At 41.9% G+C, this 20088-nt stretch overlaps 1 protein-coding gene across 1 annotated transcript; it reads right to left on the bottom strand.

Annotated features, from left to right (window-relative positions):
- Positions 1-4613: 4613 nt before the first annotated feature.
- Positions 4614-6121, bottom strand: ecm1a (extracellular matrix protein 1a). The gene is made up of 3 exons (XM_034094573.2): positions 5977-6121; positions 5644-5888; positions 4614-5145 (listed from the first exon to the last, which is right to left on the bottom strand). The coding sequence occupies exons 1-3, from the start codon at positions 6047-6049 to the stop codon at positions 4942-4944; spliced, it is 522 nt and encodes a 173-aa protein (XP_033950464.1). The 5' UTR covers positions 6050-6121; the 3' UTR covers positions 4614-4941.
- Between the last annotated feature and the right edge of the window lie 13967 nt (positions 6122-20088).

The raw sequence follows: 20088 nt of genomic DNA, 5'->3' as shown, positions 1-20088 counted from the left end.
ATGTCATCATCATCAGCCATTTAATCTGTGATGATGTGTCCCAGATACTTAGTGTTACAGCAAACAGACAGCACCTGTCCTGATAGGTAGAATGTTGGAAAACAAAGGTTCTTATCCCATTTTGCTCTACAGATCATTACAGCGCTCTTCTTAGCATTGTATTTAACGTCAAATTTGAATCCGTAATCAGAACAAACATTTAGCAACTGTTGAAAACCAGCACTGCTTGGAGAAACAATTGCCAGATCATCGGCATACATAAGATGGTTTACAATCACATTACCAATCACACACCCTGTTTTACAGACACTTAAATCATCTGATAGATCATTCATATAGATATTAAAAAGGCATGGTGAGAGGAGCCCCCCCTGGCGGACTCCATTACCAACACCAAATGGCGCCGAGACTGCATTCCCCCATTGTATCCGCATGCTCTGGTTGGCATACCAATAAGCCAGGATCCTAATTATACTGTTAGGTACACCTCTCAATTTTAAAAACAGTTTATGATGGTTAACTCGGTCAAAAGCCTTAGAGGCATCAATGAAACCAATCAGAACAGTGGAATTCTGTCTTCTATATGTTTCTACCATTTCCTTCAAAGCATAAATGCATAGCTCAGTACCATGCTTAGCCTTGAAGCCAAACTGGTTATCTGAGGTACATAAATAAGAACATAGTCTATCCAACAAAATTCTTTCCAGGACTTTGGATAACACACCGGCTAGAGCAATTGGTCTATAGTTATCCAAGCTCCCTACCTTGCCCGCTTTGTCCTTAATGACAGGGACCAAAGTAACAGTCAACATGGAGTCTGGCAACATACCATGAGTCATGAGGCCGGTAAAAAGAAATGCAACCTTCGGGCTTGCCAGTTTAAGGTGCTCTGCAGTGATTCGGTCAGAGCCGCATGCTTTGTTATCAGCTAGCTGTGCAATTGCTCGATAAACCTCTTTAGCTGTGATTCCCACTGTGTCACTTTTCACAACACTACCAACTTTGTAGGGGTCACTTTTAACACAATTAAGTATAGTAGAATAATGTTGCCTCCACAACTCAGATACATTTCACTTTTTAACATATTAGAAATGTACACAACTTAAAATAAAAAATACATGCAAGTGCATGAATACGTAAGTATATTTGATTGTTTAAAGACTTATTATGTATGTATTAATTAGCTAAAACTATTTTTTTTCCTTCGTTGCCTCTGGGCAACACTGTGCCACTTGACCACTTTTTTCCAGGCAATATCATACAAGTGTGCAAGTGTGCTCAGCTGTAAAATGATAAACCTAATCAATGTTTTTACCAATCTACTGATATTTACAGGAAATTTACACCAACACATGTTATGGGCAGAAGGGACACGATCAGGCTGTTAGGGCTATTCCGTCTGACAATGAGGACAGTGAAGGTCAAGATAGGGTTAGGCACACAGACACACGCACATAGACGCACACACACACACACACACACACACACACACACACACACACACACACACACACACACACACACACACACACACACACACACACACACACACACACACACACACACACACACACACACACACACACACACACTACACACACATACACACACACTCTAAAAACAAATGCCTTGGCTCAACAAAGAAAATCAACGCAACAGTTTGCATCGATGTTTATTGAGTTAAGACAACTTCTCATGAAATTGTCTTAAAGCAACAAAGTTATTTGAGTTAGGGGAGAAGGCTTTTCCTCTACAATCAGAGGTGTTTTTAATTACCACTTACTTAATAATTGGTATTATAAACACAAGTTTTGAAGTTGATTTCTCAAAAGATTAAGTTGTTCCGACTAGTTTTACCACATGATTTAAAAATAATTTTAAGTTGTATGTACTTAATTACCCTCATTGTGAACACACGTTTTTAAGTTGACAACCATTTATAAATGAAGTTGCTCCAAATATATTGTATTCAATAGTTTTTTTTCTTAGCTTTTTCATGTTTTTGCCTTTAAAGAAAGAAATTAATTGATTCCACGACAAAAATATTAGGCAATTCACTTTTCAGGGTTCGTACGGGTGCTTGAAATCCTTGAAAATGCTTGAAATTTGACGTGGTGTTTTCAAGGTTGGGAAAGTGCTTGAATTTTGGGAATGGTGCTTGAAATTGAGATAAAGTGCTTGAAAATGTAAATGCTTTACTTTTACAAAAAATTGCTGTCTGACTGAATAGTTCGCTTTTTAGATTAAAAGAAAATAATTGCTTCTCTTCTACATAAAACATCTCCGCTGCGGCCTTCCCGCGCTATGCGCGCGACCTGCAAGTGTTTGTGTTACGTGTGACCTGGGCATTCTGATGAGAGTGATAGATGACTATGTGCCAGGAGGTTGCAGTTTCAACGAGCGTTGGCTAGCAGAAGACAAATACAAGCCATGGCTAAGACGAGGGTCAAGACGAGGGTCAAGCCCAAAAATAACGATGCGAGAGTCTGCGCTGACGAGCCACATGAAAGGTACGCCGTAGTAGAGCATTTTAGATTAGGCTAACGTTGCATGTTACATTTGTTTAAGCTAACGTTAGCTAGCTGAATAGCAAACTCGATTGAGGGATAATAATAATTGCAGGGGACAATTATTTCAGAGGAGCGTACCTATGTTATACAGTCGCCATCGTGTGGTGTTCAGAGGATGAAGCTCTCACGGCATTTCGTGTTATATAGTCACGAAATATAATCTATTGATTCGACACAGAGCGATTTTGAAAGCAATGTATTTCTACTGGTAGTATGTTTCGTGCCTAAACCAAATGTGACTTGCTCTATCGAAATCAGTCACATTGACCCGAAGACACATTTTCGTTTGTATTACTGGTCTCGGGGAAGCTCGCGAGTGTGTTTGTGTATTTTTGCGTTTGTGTTCCGGGGAAAACCTCACAAGAAACACCGGCTGTTGTTATGCTTGCTGTGACGTTACATTAGTCCGTTCTCTGCTTGTAATCATGCCGAAGCTTCAAAGTTGTATTTATCATCTGAATTTGCCGAAACAAGTTTAATATTTTGAAAGCCAAGACTTTGTTTATTTGAAAACATGAAAACAAACTGTCTTTTATATAAAATTGAAGTATTATACAATTAAAACTACATTTTGCTTTAATCCCATGTAATTGTAGAATGAACACAGTCTTCCTTTGGAGATGTATAAGTCAGGTGTCTTGAGTAGTCAACATTACCTAAAATCATTGTACACATTTGTACATATTATTTTCCACTTGTTACCATTGTGAGTCTATTTGTATGCAGCTCTGCGTGATTTTGTGGCTACAATTCAGGCTAATACACTACCAGAGGTGGATAAGTACTCAGATGTTGTACTTGAGTAAAAGTAGAAGTACTCAGATATTGTTTGAGTAAAAGTAGAAGTACTCAGATATTGTTTGAGTAAAAGTAGAAGTACTCAGATCGTGTACTTGAGTAAAAGTAGAAGTACTCAGGTCTTGTACTTGAGTAAAAGTAGAAGTACTCAGGTCTTGTACTTGAGTAAAAGTAGAAGTACTCAGATCTTGTACTTGAGTAAAAGTAGAAGTACTCAGATCTTGTACTTAGTAAAAGTAGAAGTACCAGAGTGTAGGAATACTCTGTTACAGTAAAAGTCCTGCATTCAAAATGTTCCTCAAGTGAAAATAGAAAAGTATTCTCATCTAAATATAGTGAAAGACAGTAAAAGTAGTCGTTGTGCAGATTGGTCCATTTCAGAATAATATATATGATATGTTTTATAATGATTGATCATGAAAGTGTTCTCAGAGCTGGTGAAGGTGCAGCGAGTCTGAATGACTTTGTATACTGCAGAGATTTACTCCGGGTGGAACTAAAGTCTGATTCAACACTTGATTAGATTTCACATCATTCATCTGTGAAGTAACTAAAGGGATTAAATACATGTAGTGAAGGAAAGTACACCATGTACCTCTGAACTGTAGTGGAGTAGAAGTACACCATGTACCTCTGAACTGTTGTGCAGTAGAAGTACACCATGTACCTCTGAACTGTAGAGGAGTAGAAGTACACCATGTACCTCTGACTTGCGTTCACTACCAACAATTAATCAATAATGTATTGAAAAGTTATTTGGCTGATTGTTGTATATTGGCTCAGCCAGGTTATATGGGAGGCCTAGTCTATGTACAGGTCACTAATTTTGAAATATTAAACTTAGTTTTCTTTTCTTTAATTTTTCATCCTCGTGTAGAATGCTATCACGAAACACACATTTGGTTGTTTATAGCATAAAGAACATCTGATTTAATGTGAGGTAGGGAAATAATCATTTGAGTATGTGTATATAAATATGTAATTTACAACAGCTGTAAGATGCTTGAAAAGCTGGAAAATGCACCTTGAAAATGCTTGAAAAGTGCTTGAATTTGACTTTTGAAAAGGTGTAAGAACCCTGACTTTTGCCATAGAGGGTTAATTACATGTGGGATTTTTCTGTTACATGACATGACCTTGTTTCAAAACTCAACTTGTTTTTTATTTCCTGTTACCATTTGTCCCAATGTATGTCAATTCCACTATCAGTAGCTTGTTAAGTGACAAAAAAAAGCAGTTGAGATCTTTTCTGTCTTCATTGCATCCTTTATTTCTCTAATAAAACAACATTATGTGTCAGAAACTGTCTTATTTGAGTGTTGACTGAAAATGTGCAGAGAGAAAAACGTTTTCTTGTTGTTACAAAGCATGGGTAAATACAGAGATAAAATAATACTTCAGCTGTTATCACCCTTACTACTGTCTTCCTCTCTGATAAGAACGGCAGGATACATCGCATTATACCTCTTATTATTATTATCTTGGACACATTTTTTTTTTCTTACCCCCTAAAAGTTATACAATAGGCGTTTTTTGTTTTCTTTAATACTGTATATGTTATGTTGATTATCCCTTAGCAAGCATTTGCATCAAAGGTGAATCCTGCCTCCTCAGGGACCGGGGGTGCAGTGTAGCCTGGGGTTGTATCATAGTTTGGGTTTGGCAGCTCGCTGTTGAAGCAAGTCCAGCGAGCCTCTCCTGTGTCCGCACAGCACACATATGCCACAGTCATGGTGGAAGTCTCTTCAGTACAGAACTGGGACAGGGCTTGTTTCCACTGTAAGAAAAACATTCATGGTGTCACAAAGTGGTATTTCATCTCCCCTCAAAAGCATCAGCTCAATCTGCACACATACTCACCATTCTCTGTTCACTTAGTTAAATATGTGGCTTTGTTATTAGGTGCAGAAGACTACATTACTCTATGATTTAGTAATTCTTCAAAACGTTTATTGTCATTTGTATTTGAATCTGCTACTACTCATGCTGAATCTCTGAGGCCTTTTGGTCACCATGTAGCTATCTTTAAGAATAGGCACATAAAAACTGGCATAAATATAACCTGTTCCTGAATTATGTTTTAAATCAACAGTTTTCATTGTTACATTATATCAATTATGTTTTTCGTGTTATGATTTGATTTTAAAAGAAACTTTTTTTTTTGTAAATCTTCAGAAATATTGAAATACAGAAAGTATTTTCTTCTTTTTTTTTTTTTTTTGATATACTTTATTAATCCCCGTGGGGAAATTGTTCCTCTGGCTCACACACTCACAGCTTGTTGTGTGCAGCAGAAGATCTGGTCCTCCTGTCCTCTGCAGCACAGACTGAACCACGACTCCATACGGTTGATGGCGTTCCCACGGCGACGGAAGTGACTGACCCCGGAGTTTGGAAAGAAGCTGGACAGGTATCTGGGACGACCCTGACCCAGGAGGCAGACGGCAGCAAGGTTCTTCACTGTGGGAAATGCAGGCGGGAAAGGCACGTCAGGCTCATTCAGAGAGCTTTTCTTGGTCTCTGTGGGAAAAAATTCACAAAAGTTAACAGCATTGCAATTTGAAGAGTACATTAAGTATAAATGCTTGAAGAATCTTAAAGCAAATACCTCCCACATCTGCGCCATGGAGGGTCAGCAGTGCGAGTATCCAAAATCCTGAGAGGCCTACAATCGAAATCATACCTGTATGGTAGCAGGAGCTTTAATTTTGAAATTTCTCTCCAACAAGCTGCTTGTGGTATTGTGACCTGAACGTTACCAGTTTATATGGGTGAGGGGACTGGAGTCTGTGGGCGTGAAATGCTTGGAAGTGGGGGTGTAAGAGATTAAGGGAAATGGTGTGTATGTTTGAGTGTGCTTGTGGGGGTAGCACAATGTCATGTCCTGTCAAGATAAAAACGTAATGAGTTTGAACCTTGGTGACATCTGCTGATACAGACAACATAACAATTTGTTCTCAAAAGTCTGCATTCGTAAGGGAAATAACTAATCCAGGGCCCTGATAATAAATGTCGTAATAAGCCCTTTTCACCGCAGAAATGTTGAATTGTTATCCGAGGAAAAAAACATTATACCTAAGCTAAAATAAAAACAAGTGTCTGTTAATCTACTTGATGGTTTTGTGGGTTGGAGTGAGAGGGAACAACTTGTTGAAAGTTGTCCAACTTGTCTTTCATGGCAAAAAGTTGTTCCGAATGTAAAAACAGTGGTGCCTTCAGGTGTTTAACAATGCTGGAGCATAACTTTCTTCGCAAGTCCGTGGACAACATTTTTTCTTTGATCTGTTGTGTGAAATGAGGAGTGTGAAATACAATAACAGACTTGTTATTTTGGAAAATAAAAAAGTCCTCCCAGTATTAGGTAATCTTTGAATAGCAGGCCAAGCTATGATTCATGGTGCCCTCAGTAGAATAACACTCAGGCAAAATGCTGCTGTGGAGTTTCCTTTCTGAGTAATACAGTCTGTGCTGCTACTTAAAGGGGACCTATCATGCAAAATGCACTTTTGTATGTCTTTTATACATGAATATGTGTCCCCGGTGTGTCAGGGAACTCACCAAGTGTCAGAAAACACAACCCTCTCTCTTTTCCTCCATACCCAAATCTCTAAAACTGGGGCTGCAACGGAGCTGATACAGACTGATACAGATTTGAAATAGTTCTGATGTCAGAAACAGGGAGCTCCGCCATATGGGCAACTCTCCACCTATCAGGGGAATGGGGGGTTGGGCCACGGCCATTGCCGCTCGAAAGCGCTGTAGATACTGTAGTACATATGCCAGGCCTGTAGGTGGCGCTGTAGTCTGCCACAAAAGCAGCGAAGAAGACTTCTCACAGAATCAGCCCTTGCAAAAACAGGGCTGGAAAAGAGCAAATAGAGCGAAATGAGCCATGGCTAAAATGCATGATCTGTTTGGTATTTTGAAAAAAAAACTTCACAGACATGTTTTATATAGGTATGGCCCGACAATATATTAGTCAAATATAGCATGATAGGTCCACTTTAAATTGAATCAAACATCGTCATGGTATTTATGGAGCATGAGGTGGTAAAGTGTTGCCCGATATAGTTTCTTACTTGTAAACAAAGAAAGAGTGGTAGGTTGTCTTTTTCCTGAAAAAAGCACTGATTGGGAATTAAGTGTTCATCAGAGCATGATCGAGTTTGAGAAATACTGTGATAAACTGCATCTTGTGATTGATAATACCAACAAATCTGCTTCTAAGCTGCTAAAACGAAAACTGTGTCCCATCTGCACTATAAGTGACTGTGACGGCCCCAGAGCCTGGGGCCTGTGAGTGTGTGTGAATGTTGCAGGTCCTGCGATGGGGTGGAGCTGAATAGGCCAATCAGCGTGATCGGGGACACCTGGCCGGAGGTGCTACTTAAAGAGCCTGTGACAGCATCCCAACAACTGTTGTGCAATGAAATATTGGGCTACTAGTAATCTCGAACCGTCAGTTTAAACAAGAAAAAGCGATACCGTTGCGTTAAATATCAATAATTTCGAACATCGCGGGGAAATTCCTTCGACTCATTTTGAAGTTTTGGGGGAAGCCGGAAGTGACGTCAATGCGGGAACGCTTCGAAAGCCAAACACGGACAAAGTGTGTTGTCATGCGTAGAAATGGTGAATTACTGAGATTAGGCACGTTAATAACGTTTTAATGAAGTTGACTACAGTATATTCATATTTGTCAGTGCTTTCATGTCAATTCGGCGAACATAAACATAAATGATCGTGGTGAAGATGATGATTACATTAGGATTAAAAATCGGGAGTGAGAGCTACTGAATTTCCTCCCATCGGATGTGATATAAAAACAAATCGATTATTTTTGTAGTTGTAAACTCAAGTGGATGAAACTACATTTATTAGTGCTTTCATGTCAATTCTGCGAACATATGATACATTAAATGATCATGAGGATGATGATTAAAAATCGTTTGTTTGAGCCGGTCTGCATTTCCTGATGAGAAAACAAACCGATGCTTTTTGTAGTTGTAGTACCAACAAGATGGATTAAACGTGTGGTTTTTTTACCACAATGTTGGGGAAATTAATAGATAAAATCCCACTCCGATCGGGACACTAGGTCCACCGTTTCCCCGCAGCGAGGCTCCCCCCATTGACAGTTTACGTGGGCTGGGTGCAGTGGCGGACTGGCCATCGGGTCCGAATCCCGATGGGCCAGTACCGAAGTGAGCCGGTCGGATAAGTCACTAGCACATCCCCCATAGGCGGCGCGTGAGGCTCAGGTTTGAGAAGGCTAAATAACTTGTTTTACCTGACGCTGCCCGCCTCCGGCGTCTATAGAAAAGAGATCAACTCAGTGTGCGGAGTTTAAATCTCTCATGTCATATTTAGGGCTGCAACAAACGACTAATTTGATAATCGATTAATCTATCGATTAATGAAACGATTAATCGACTATTCGGACTATTACTTGCCTTGCACAATTTCTCAAACGCTCTTATTTAGCCATCAACTTTTAGATTTAGCTTGAGGTTGTTTTAGGCATGTGGAAACTAACAATGAAGACAATAAAGATGAATACTTGATTCCAAAATACATATATTATTGAAATAAACAGTGACAGAAACAACAGTGTTTTAACAAATCGTATTAAATAATCTGATGACAGAACTGTAAACAGAATAGCTGAAAGTTTAACAAACTAAATAATAATAATAATAATAATATATAATATTTTTTATAGCGCCTTTCAGGAAACCCAAGGTCGCTGTACAAGTCGGGTAGGGGGGGTGGAGGGGAAAAAGGCCAGACAGGTTAAGGGGGGTGGGGGGGGGAAGTAGCGGACAAATACACCTATTAAAACTAACTATACAGTGGAGCCTTGGTAAAAAGGTGCGTTTTGAGGGCTTTTTTGAAAATGTCCAGGGTTGGGGCGCTGCGGATTTCGGGGGGGGAGAGAGTTCCAGAGGGTGGGGGATGCCACACTGAAGGCTCTGTCACCAAAAGTCCGCAAATAACTCTGTTACCTCTAATCATTATGTTTGTATAATGTAGTTAGCTCCGTGTGTTGCTGCTAGCATACATAACACCTGACGTGAAAACGTTACTCGTGGACGGGGCTACAGAGCTACTAGAAAGACAGTCGAACCCGGTGCATTCCTCCGTCTGGATGTGGAGCACTTTTGCTAAATGTTTAGACAAATAGCTCGTGTTACCGCCCTTACATGCTAATCTCGTATTCAACTTTTGGTAACGAGCATTCTCCACATCGAGACGGGTAAAGTTTAACCACCTCGGAGCGCGTTCTCTCCGCCATCTCCCGTGTGTGTGTGTTGCTGCATGTTGCAGCTGCCCGTGTATAAACTGCCCCGCCCCCTCGCAAGCAGGCGGGGGAGAGAAAGATCGAAAATACATCATAGACGCATTTGTTTGTCTTTTTGCATATTAGAAACGAGTTGGCGACACTAAGACTGCGATATAATGTCTTTGTAGCAATAATACATGACATATATTTTTTAAATGTCTCCAGTACCGATACAAAGACCAATAAAGTTAGAGCTTAACGGGGCGTAAAACACACGTGATGACGTCACCAACGAATCGACGACTGAATTAGTTTGCAACTAATTTGGTAATCGATTTTAATCGATTAAGTCGATTAGTTGTTGCACCCCTAGTCATATTACAGGATAAAGGAAATACAGTTTAAACTGCCGTATGCAGAGAAGACGCCGACGTGTCGCACTTATCATTCATATTACATCATCAATCAGATCATCGATCATATAATATCATAATATATCATCCATCCATCCATCTATCTTCTCCCGCTTATCCGTGGTCGGGTCGCGGGGGGTAGCAGTTCCAGCAGAGAGCCCCAAACTTTCTTTTCCCTGGCGACATCAACCAGCTCTGACTGGGGGATCCCAAGGCGCTCCCAGGCCAGCGAAGAGATATAATCCCTCCACCTGGTCCTAGGTCTACCCCTTGGTCTCTTCCCAGCTGGACGTGCCTGGAACACCGGGAGGCGCCCAGGTGGCATCCTAACTAGGTGCCCGAACCACCTCAACTGGCTTCTTTCGACGCGAAGGAGGAGCGGCTCAACTCCGAGTCCCTCACTGATGACCGAACTTCTCACCTTATCTCTAAGGGAGACACCAGCCACCCGGCGGAGGAACCCATCTCGGCCGCTTGTATCCACGATCTCGTTCTTTCGGTCATGACCCATCCTTCATGACCATAGGTGAGGGTAGGAACGAAAATGGCCCGGTAGACAGAGAGCTTTGCCTTCTGGCTCAGCTCCTTTTTCGTCACAACGGTGCGGTAAAGCGACTGCAATACCGCTCCCGCTGCTCCGATTCTCCGGCCCATCTCACGCTCCATTGTTCCCTCACTCGAGAACAAGACCCCGAAATACTTGAACTCCTTCACTTGGGGTAAGGACTCATTCCCTACTTGGAGTGGACAGTCCACCGGTTTCCTGCTGAGAACCATGGCCTCAGATTTGGAGGTGCTGATCCTCATCCCAGCCGCTTCACACTCGGTTGCGAACCGATCCAGTGAGTGCTAAAGGTCGCAGACCGATGAAGCCATTAGAACCACATCATCTGCAAAAAGCAGTGGTGCAATCCTTAGTCCACCGAACTGCAGGCCCCCCCCCCCCCCCCACGACTACGCCTCGAAATCCGATCCATGTATATTACAAACAGGATTGGTGACAAAGCGCAGCCCTGGCGGAGGCCAACCCTCACCGGAAATGGGTCCGACTTACTGCCGAGGACCCGGACACAGCTCTCGCTTTGGGAGTACAGAGATTGGATGGCCCTGAGTATAGACCCCCCTCACCCCATACTCCCGCAGCACCTCCCACAGTAACTCCCTTGGAACTCGGTCATACGCCTTCTCCAAGTCTACAAAACACATGTAGACCAGATAAGCGTACTCCCAGGCCCCCCTCCAGGATCCTTGCGAGAATAAAAAGCTGATCCGTCGTTCCACGACCAGGACGGAATCCGCATTGTTCCTCCTCAATCTGAGGTTCGACAATCGGCCTGACCCTCCTTTCAAGTACCTTGGAGTAAACTTTCCGGGGAGGCTGAGTAGTGTGATGCCTCTGTAATTGGCACACACCCTCTGACCCCCCTTTTTGAAAATGGGGACCACCACCCCGGTCTGCCACTCCTTCGGTTACTGTTTCCGACTTCCATGCAACGTTGATGAGACGTGTCAACCATGACAGTCCCTCAACACCCAGAGCCTTCAGTATTTCCGGGCGGATCTCATCCGGAGATTTGTGTTGATCCCCCGTCATACTCCAGCTCTGCCTCTAACATAGAGGGCAGAGTTTGTCGGGTTCAGGAGTTCCTCAAAGTGTTCCTTCCAACGCCCCAACACCCCATCAGTTGAGGTTCAACAACGTCCCATCCTTACTGTACACAAGCTGGATGGTTCCCTGCTTCCCCACTCCTGAGGTGTCGCGACAGTTTCCAGAACAACTTTGGTGCCGCCGAAAGTCCTTCTCCATGTCTTCTCCAAACTTCTCCCACACCCGCATGCTTTGCCTCGGCAACGGATGAGGCTGCTGCCCTTCGGGCCTGTCGGTACCTTGCAACTGCCTCGGGAGTCCCCCGGGATAACAAATCCCTGAAGGCCCTCCTTCTTCGTCGGACGGCTTCCCTGACCACCGGTGTCCACCAGGAGGTTCGAGGGTTACCGCCCCCTTGAGGCCACCTAGGACCTTGAGACCACAGCTCCCCGCCGCGGCTTCGGCAATAGAGGCTTTGAACACCGACCACTCTGGTTCAATGTCCCTAACCTCCACAGGAAATGGCCCGAAAAGCTCCGCCGGAAGGGTGTGAGTTGAAGGCTCCTGAACTTGGGCCTCCTCCAGACGTTCCCAAGTTCACCCGAACTACACGTTTGGGCTTACCAGGTCTATCCAGAGGCTTCCCCCGCCACTCGACCCAACTCACCACCAGATGGTGATCAGTTGACAAACTCCGCCCCTCTCTTTACCCGAGTCTCCAAAAACTACGGCCTCAGGTCCGATGATACGATAACGAAATTGATCATGGACCTTCTGCCTAGGGTGCTCTGGTACCACGTACACTTATGAGCATCCTTATGTTCGAACATGGTGTTTGTTATGGCCAATCCATGACTAGCACAGAAGTCCAGTAACAAACCACCACTCCGGTTCAGATCAGGGGGGCCGTTCCTCCCAATCACGCCCCTCCAAGTGTCTCCATCATTGCCCACATGTGCGTTGAAGTCTCCCAGCAAGACTAAGGAGTCCCCTTTAGGAGCCCCATACAGGACTCTTTCCAGGGTCTCCAAGAAGGCAGTATACTCTGAACTGCTGTTGGGTGCATAAGCACACACAACAGTCAGAGTTTTCCCCCCATAACCCGCAGGCGTAGGGAGGCGACCCTCGTCCACTGGGGTAAACTCCAACAACGAAGCACCTAACCGGGGACTTGTGAGTATCCCCACACCCGCCGGCGCCTCACACCTTGAGCAACTCCGGAGAAGAATAGAGTCCAACCCCTATCCAGAAGTAAGGTTCCAGAGCCGACGTGTGCGTAGAGGTGAGCCCAAACCCACACACCACCCACCCCACCACACCACACCACACACCACCCACCACACACACCACACACACACACCACACACATCCCACACTCTAAAAACAAATGCCTTGGCTCAACAAAGAAAATCAACGCAACAGTTTGCATCGATGTTTATTGAGTTAAGACAACTTCTCATGAAATTGTCTTAAAGCAACAAAGTTATTTGAGTTAGGGGAGAAGGCTTTTCCTCTACAATCAGAGGTGTTTTTAATTACCACTTACTTAATAATTGGTATTATAAACACAAGTTTTGAAGTTGATTTCTCAAAAGATTAAGTTGTTCCGACTAGTTTTACCACATGATTTAAAAATAATTTTAAGTTGTATGTACTTAATTACCCTCATTGTGAACACACGTTTTTAAGTTGACAACCATTTATAAATGAAGTTGCTCCAAATATATTGTATTCAATAGTTTTTTTTCTTAGCTTTTTCATGTTTTTGCCTTTAAAGAAAGAAATTAATTGATTCCACGACAAAAATATTAGGCAATTCACTTTTCAGGGTTCGTACGGGTGCTTGAAATCCTTGAAAATGCTTGAAATTTGACGTGGTGTTTTCAAGGTTGGGAAAGTGCTTGAATTTTGGGAATGGTGCTTGAAATTGAGATAAAGTGCTTGAAAATGTAAATGCTTTACTTTTACAAAAATTGCTGTCTGACTGAATAGTTCGCTTTTTAGATTAAAAGAAAATAATTGCTTCTCTTCTACATAAAACATCTCCGCTGCGGCCTTCCCGCGCTATGCGCGCGACCTGCAAGTGTTTGTGTTACGTGTGACCTGGGCATTCTGATGAGAGTGATAGATGACTGTGTGCCAGGAGGTTGCAGTTTCAACGAGCGTTGGCTAGCAGAAGACAAATACAAGCCATGGCTAAGACGAGGGTCAAGACGAGGTCAAAGCAAAATAACGATGCGAGAGTCTGCGCTGACGAGCCACATGAAAGGTACGCCGTAGTAGAGCATTTTAGATTAGGCTAACGTTGCATGTTACGTTTAAGCTAACGTTAGCGAGCTGAATAGCAACTCGATTGAGGGATAATAATAATTGCAGGGGACAATCATTTCAGAGGAGCGTACCTATGTTATACAGTCGCCATCGTGTGGTGTTCAGAGGATGAAGCTCACGGCATTTCGTGTTATATGTCACGAAATATAATCTATTGATTCGACACAGAGCGATTTTGAAAGCAATGTATTCTACTGGTAGTATGTTTCGTGCCTAAACCAAATGTGACCTTGCTCTATCGAAATCAGTCACATTGACCCGAAGACACATTTTCGTTTGTATTACTGGTCTCGGGGAAGCTCGCGAGTGTGTTTGTGTATTTTTGCGTTTGTGTTCCGGGGAAAACCTCACAAGAAACACCGGCTGTTGTTATGCTTGCTGTGACGTTACATTAGTCCGTTCTTGCTTTGTAATCATGCCGAAGCTTCAAAGTTGTATTTATCATCTGAATTGCCGAAAACAAGTTTAATATTTTGAAAGCCAAGACTTTGTTTATTTGAAACCATGAAACAAACTGTCTTTTATATAAAATTGAAGTATTATACAATTAAAACTACATTTTGCTTTAATTCCCATGTAATTGTAGAATGAACACGTCTTCCTTTGGAGATGTATAAGTCAGGTGTCTTGAGTAGTCAACATTACCTAAAATCATTGTACACATTTGTAACATATTATTTTCCACTTGTTACCATTGTGAGTCTATTTGTATGCAGCTCTGCGTGATTTTGTGGCTACAATTCAGGGCTAATACACTACCAGAGGTGGATAAGTACTCAGATGTTGTACTTGAGTAAAAGTAGAAGTACTCAGATATTGTTTGAGTAAAAGTTAGAAGTACTCAGATATTGTTTGAGTAAAAGTAGAAGTACTCAGATCGTGTACTTGAGTAAAAGTAGAATACTCAGGTCTTGTACTTGAGTAAAGGTAGAAGTACTCAGGTCTTGTACTTGAGGTAAAAGTAGAAGTACTCAGATCTTGTACTTGAGTAAAAGTAAGAAGTACTCAGATCTTGTACTTAGTAAAAGTAGAAGTACCAGAGTGTAGGAATACTCTGTTACAGTAAAAGTCCTGCATTCAAAATGTTCCTCAAGGTGAAAATAGAAAAGTATTCTCATCTAAATATAGTGAAAGACAGTAAAAGTAGTCGTTGTGCAGATTGGTCCATTTCAGAATAATATATATGATATGTTTTATAATGATTGATCATGAAAGTGTTTCTCAGAGCTGGTGAAGGTGCAGCGAGTCTGAATGACTTTGTATACTGCAGAGATTTACTCCGGGTGGAACTAAAGTCTGATTCAACACTTGATTAGATTTTCAACATCATTCATCTGTGAAGTAACTAAAGGGATTAAAATACATGTAGTGAAGGAAAGTACACCATGTACCTCTGAACTGTAGTGGAGTAGAAGTACACCCATGTACCTCTGAACTGTTGTGCAGTAGAAGTACACCAGTGTACCTCTGAACTGTAGAGGAGTAGAAGTACACCATGTACCTCTGACTTGCGTTCACTACCAACAATTAATCAATAATGTATTGGAAAAGTTATTTGGCTGATTGTGTATATTGGCTCAGCCAGGTTATATGGGAGGGCCTAGTCTATGTACAGGTCACTAATTTTGAAATATTAAACTTAGTTTTCTTTTCTTTAATTTTCATCCTCGTGTAGAATGCTATCACGAAACACACATTTGGTTGTTTATAGCATAAAGAACATCTGATTTAATGTGAGGTAGGGAAATAATCATTTGAGTATGTGTATATAAATATGTAATTTACACAGCTGTAAGATGCTTGAAAAGCTGAAAATGCACCTTGAAAATGCTTGAAAAGTGCTTGAATTTGACTTTTGAAAAGGTGTAAGAACCCTGACTTTTGCCATAGAGGGTTAATTACATGTGGGATTTTTCTGTTACATGACATGACCTTGTTTCAAAACTCAACTTGTTTTTTATTTCCTGTTACCATTTGTCCCAATGTATGTCAATTCCACTATCAGTAGCTTGTTAAGTGACAAAAAAAAGCAGTTGAATATCTTTTCTCTGTCTTCATTGCATCCTTTATTTCTCTAATAAAACAACATTATGTGTCAGAAACTGTCTTATTTGAGTGTTGACTGAAAATGTGCAGAGAGAAAAACGTTTTCTTGTTGTTACAAAGCATGGGTAAATACAGAGATAAAATAATACTTCAGCTGTTATCACCCTTACTACTGTCTTCCTCTCTGATAAGAACGGCAGGATACATCGCATTATACCTCTTATTATTATTATCTTGGACACATTTTTTTTTTCTTACCCCCTAAAAGTTATACAATAGGCGTTTTTTGTTTTCTTTAATACTGTATATGTTATGTTGATTATCCCTTAGCAAGCATTTGCATCAAAGGTGAATCCTGCCTCCTCAGGGACCGGGGGTGCAGTGTAGCCTGGGGTTGTATCATAGTTTGGGTTTGGCAGCTCGCTGTTGAAGCAAGTCCAGCGAGCCTCTCCTGTGTCCGCACAGCACACATATGCCACAGTCATGGTGGAAGTCTCTTCAGTACAGAACTGGGACAGGGCTTTTTCCACTGTAAGAAAAACATTCATGGTGTCACAAAGTGGTATTTCATCTCCCCTCAAAAGCATCAGCTCAATCTGCACACATACTCAGCCATTCTCTGTTCACTTAGTTAAATATGTGGCTTTGTTATTAGGTGCAGAAGACTACATTACTCTATGATTTAGTAATTCTTCAAAACGTTTTATTGTCATTTGTATTTGAATCTGCTACTACTCATGCTGAATCTCCTGAGGCCTTTTGGTCACCATGTAGCTTATCTTTAAGAATAGGCACATAAAAACTGGCATAAATATAACCTGTTCCGTGAATTATGTTTTAATCAAACAGTTTTCATTGTTACATTATATCAATTATGTTTTTCGTGTTATGATTGATTTTAAAAGGAAACTTTTTTTTTTGTAAATCTTCAGAATATTGAAATACAGAAAGTATTTTCTTCTTTTTTTTTTTTTTTTTTTTGATATACTTTATTAATCCCCGTGGGGGAAATTGTTCCTCTGGCTCACACACTCACAGCTTGTTGTGTGCAGCAGAAGATCTGGTCCTCCTGTCCTCTGCAGCACAGACTGAACCACGGACTCCATACGGGTTGATGGCGTTCCCACGGCGACGGAAGTGACTGACCCCCGGAGTTTGGAAAGAAGCTGGACAGGTATCTGGGACGACCCTGACCCAGGAGGCAGACGGCTAGCAAGGTTCTTCACTGTGGGAAATGCAGGCGGGGAAAGGCACGTCAGGCTCATTCAGAGAGCTTTTCTTGGTCTCTGTGGGAAAAAATTCACAAAAGTTAACAGCATTGCAATTTGAAGAGTACATTAAGTATAAATGCTTGAAGAATCTTAAAGCAAATACCTCCCACATCTGCGCCATGGAGGGTCAGCAGTGCGAGTATCCAAAATCCTGAGAGGCCTACAATCGAAATCATACCTGTATGGTAGCAGGAGCCTTTAATTTTGAAATTCTCTCCAACAAGCTGCTTGTGGTATTGTGACCTGAACGTTACCAGTTTATATGGGTGAGGGGACTGGAGTCTGTGGGCGTGAAATGCTTGGAAGTGGGGGTGGTAAGAGATTAAGGGAAATTGGTGTGTATGTTTGAGTGTGCTTGTGGGGGTAGCACAATGTCATGTCCTGTCAAGATAAAAACGTAATGAGTTTGAACCTTGGTGACATCTGCTGATACAGACAACATAACAATTGTTCTCAAAAGTCTGCATTCGTAAGGGAAATAACTAATCCAGGGCCCTGATAATAAATGTCGTAATAAGCCCTTTTCACCGCAGAAATGTTGAATTGTTATCCGAGGAAAAAAACATTATACCTAAGCTAAATAAAAACAAGTGTCTGTTAATCTACTTGATGGTTTTGTGGGTTGGAGTGAGAGGGAACAACTTGTTGAAAGTTGTCCAACTTGTCTTTCATGGCAAAAAGTTGTTCCGAATGTAAAAACAGTGGTGCCTTCAGGTGTTTAACAATGCTGGAGCATAACTTTCCTTCGCAAGTCCGTGGACAAACATTTTTTCTTTGATCTGTTGTGTGAAATGAGGAGTGGTGAAATACAATAACAGACTTGTTATTTTGGAAAATAAAAAAGTCCTCCCAGTATTAGGGTAATCTTTGAATAGCAGGCCAAGCTATGATTCATGGTGCCCTCAGTAGAATAACACTCAGGCAAAAATGCTGCTGTGGAGTTTCCTTTCTGAGTAATACAGTCTGTGCTGCTACTTAAAGGGGACCTATCATGCAAAATGCACTTTTGTATGTCTTTTATACATGAATATGTGTCCCCGGTGTGTCAGGGAACTCACCAAGTGTCAGAAAACACAACCCTCTCTCTTTTCCTCCATACCCAAATCTCTAAAACTGGGGCTGCAACGGAGCTGATACAGACTGATACAGATTTGAAATAGTTCTGATGTCAGAAACAGGAGCTCCGCCATATGGGCAACTCTCCACCTATCAGGGGAATGGGGGGTTGGGCCACGGCCATTGCCGCTCGAAAGCGCTGTAGATACTGTAGTACATATGCCAGGCCTGTAGGTGGCGCTGTAGTCTGCCACAAAAGCAGCGAAGAAGACTTCTCACAGAATCAGCCCTTGCAAAAACAGGGCTGGAAAAGAGCAAAATAGAGCGAAATGAGCCATGGCTAAAATGCATGATCTGTTTGGTATTTTGAAAAAAAAACTTCACAGACATGTTTTATATAGGTATGGCCCGACAATATATTAGTCCAAATATAGCATGATAGGTCCACTTTAAAATTGAATCAAACATCGTCATGGTATTTATGGAGCATGAGGTGGTAAAGTGTTGCCCGATATAGTTTCTTACTTGTAAACAAAGAAAGAGTGGTAGGTTGTCTTTTTCCTGAAAAAAGCACTGATTGGGAATTAAGTGTTCATCAGAGCATGATCGAGTTTGAGAAATACGGTGGATAAACTGCATCTTGTGATTGATAAGACCAACAAATCTGCTTCTAAAGCTGCTAAAACGAAAACTGTGTCCCATCTGCACTATAAGTGACTGTGACGGCCCCAGAGCCTGGGGCCTGTGAGTGTGTGTGAATGTTGCAGGTCCTGCGATGGGGGGTGGAGCTGAATAGGCCAATCAGCGTGATCGGGGACACCTGGCCGGAGGTGCTACTTAAAGAGCCTGTGACAGCATCCCAACAACTGTTGTGCAAATGAAATATTGGGCTACTAGTAATCTCGAACCGTCAGTTTAAACAAGAAAAAAAGCGATACCGTTGCGTTAAATATCAATAATTTCGAACATCGCGGGGAAATTCCTTCGACTCATTTTGAAGTTTGGGGGAAGCCGGAAGTGACGTCAATGCGGGAACGCTTCGAAAGCCAAACACGGACAAAGTGTGTTGGTCATGCGTAGAAATGGTGAATTACTGAGATTAGGCACGTTAATAACGTTTTAATGAAGTTGACTACAGTATATTCATATTTGTCAGTGCTTTCAGTCAATTCGGCGAACATAAAACTAAATGATCGTGGTGAGATGATGATTACATTAGGATTAAAAAATCGGGAGTGAGAGCTACTGAATTTCCTCCCCATCGGATGTGATATAAAAACAAATCGATTATTTTTGTAGTTGTAAACTCAAGTGGATGAAACTACATTTATTAGTGCTTTCATGTCAATTCTGCGAACATATGATACATTAAATGATCATGAGGATGATGATTAAAAATCGTTTGTTTGAGCCGGTCTGCATTTCCTGATGAGAAAACAAACCGATGCTTTTTGTAGTTGTAGGTACCAACAAGATGGATTAAACGTGTGGTTTTTTTACCACAATGGTTGGGGGAAATTAATAGATAAAATCCCACTCCGATCGGGACACTAGGTCCACCGTTTCCTCCCCGCAGCGAGGCTCCCCCCATTGACAGTTTACGTGGGCTGGGTGCAGTGGCGGACTGGCCATCGGGTCCGAATCCCGATGGGCCAGTACCGAAGTGAGCCGGTCGGATAAGTCACTAGCACATCCCCCATAGGCGGCGCGTGAGGCTCAGGTTTTGAGAAGG

Source organism: Pseudochaenichthys georgianus, chromosome 11 (assembly GCF_902827115.2).
Source record: "Pseudochaenichthys georgianus chromosome 11, fPseGeo1.2, whole genome shotgun sequence".
In the NCBI taxonomy this organism is placed as follows: Eukaryota; Metazoa; Chordata; class Actinopteri; order Perciformes; family Channichthyidae; genus Pseudochaenichthys; species Pseudochaenichthys georgianus.
Note: the sequence above shows the minus strand (reverse complement) of the source record. Positions and strands in the feature narration are given on the sequence as shown.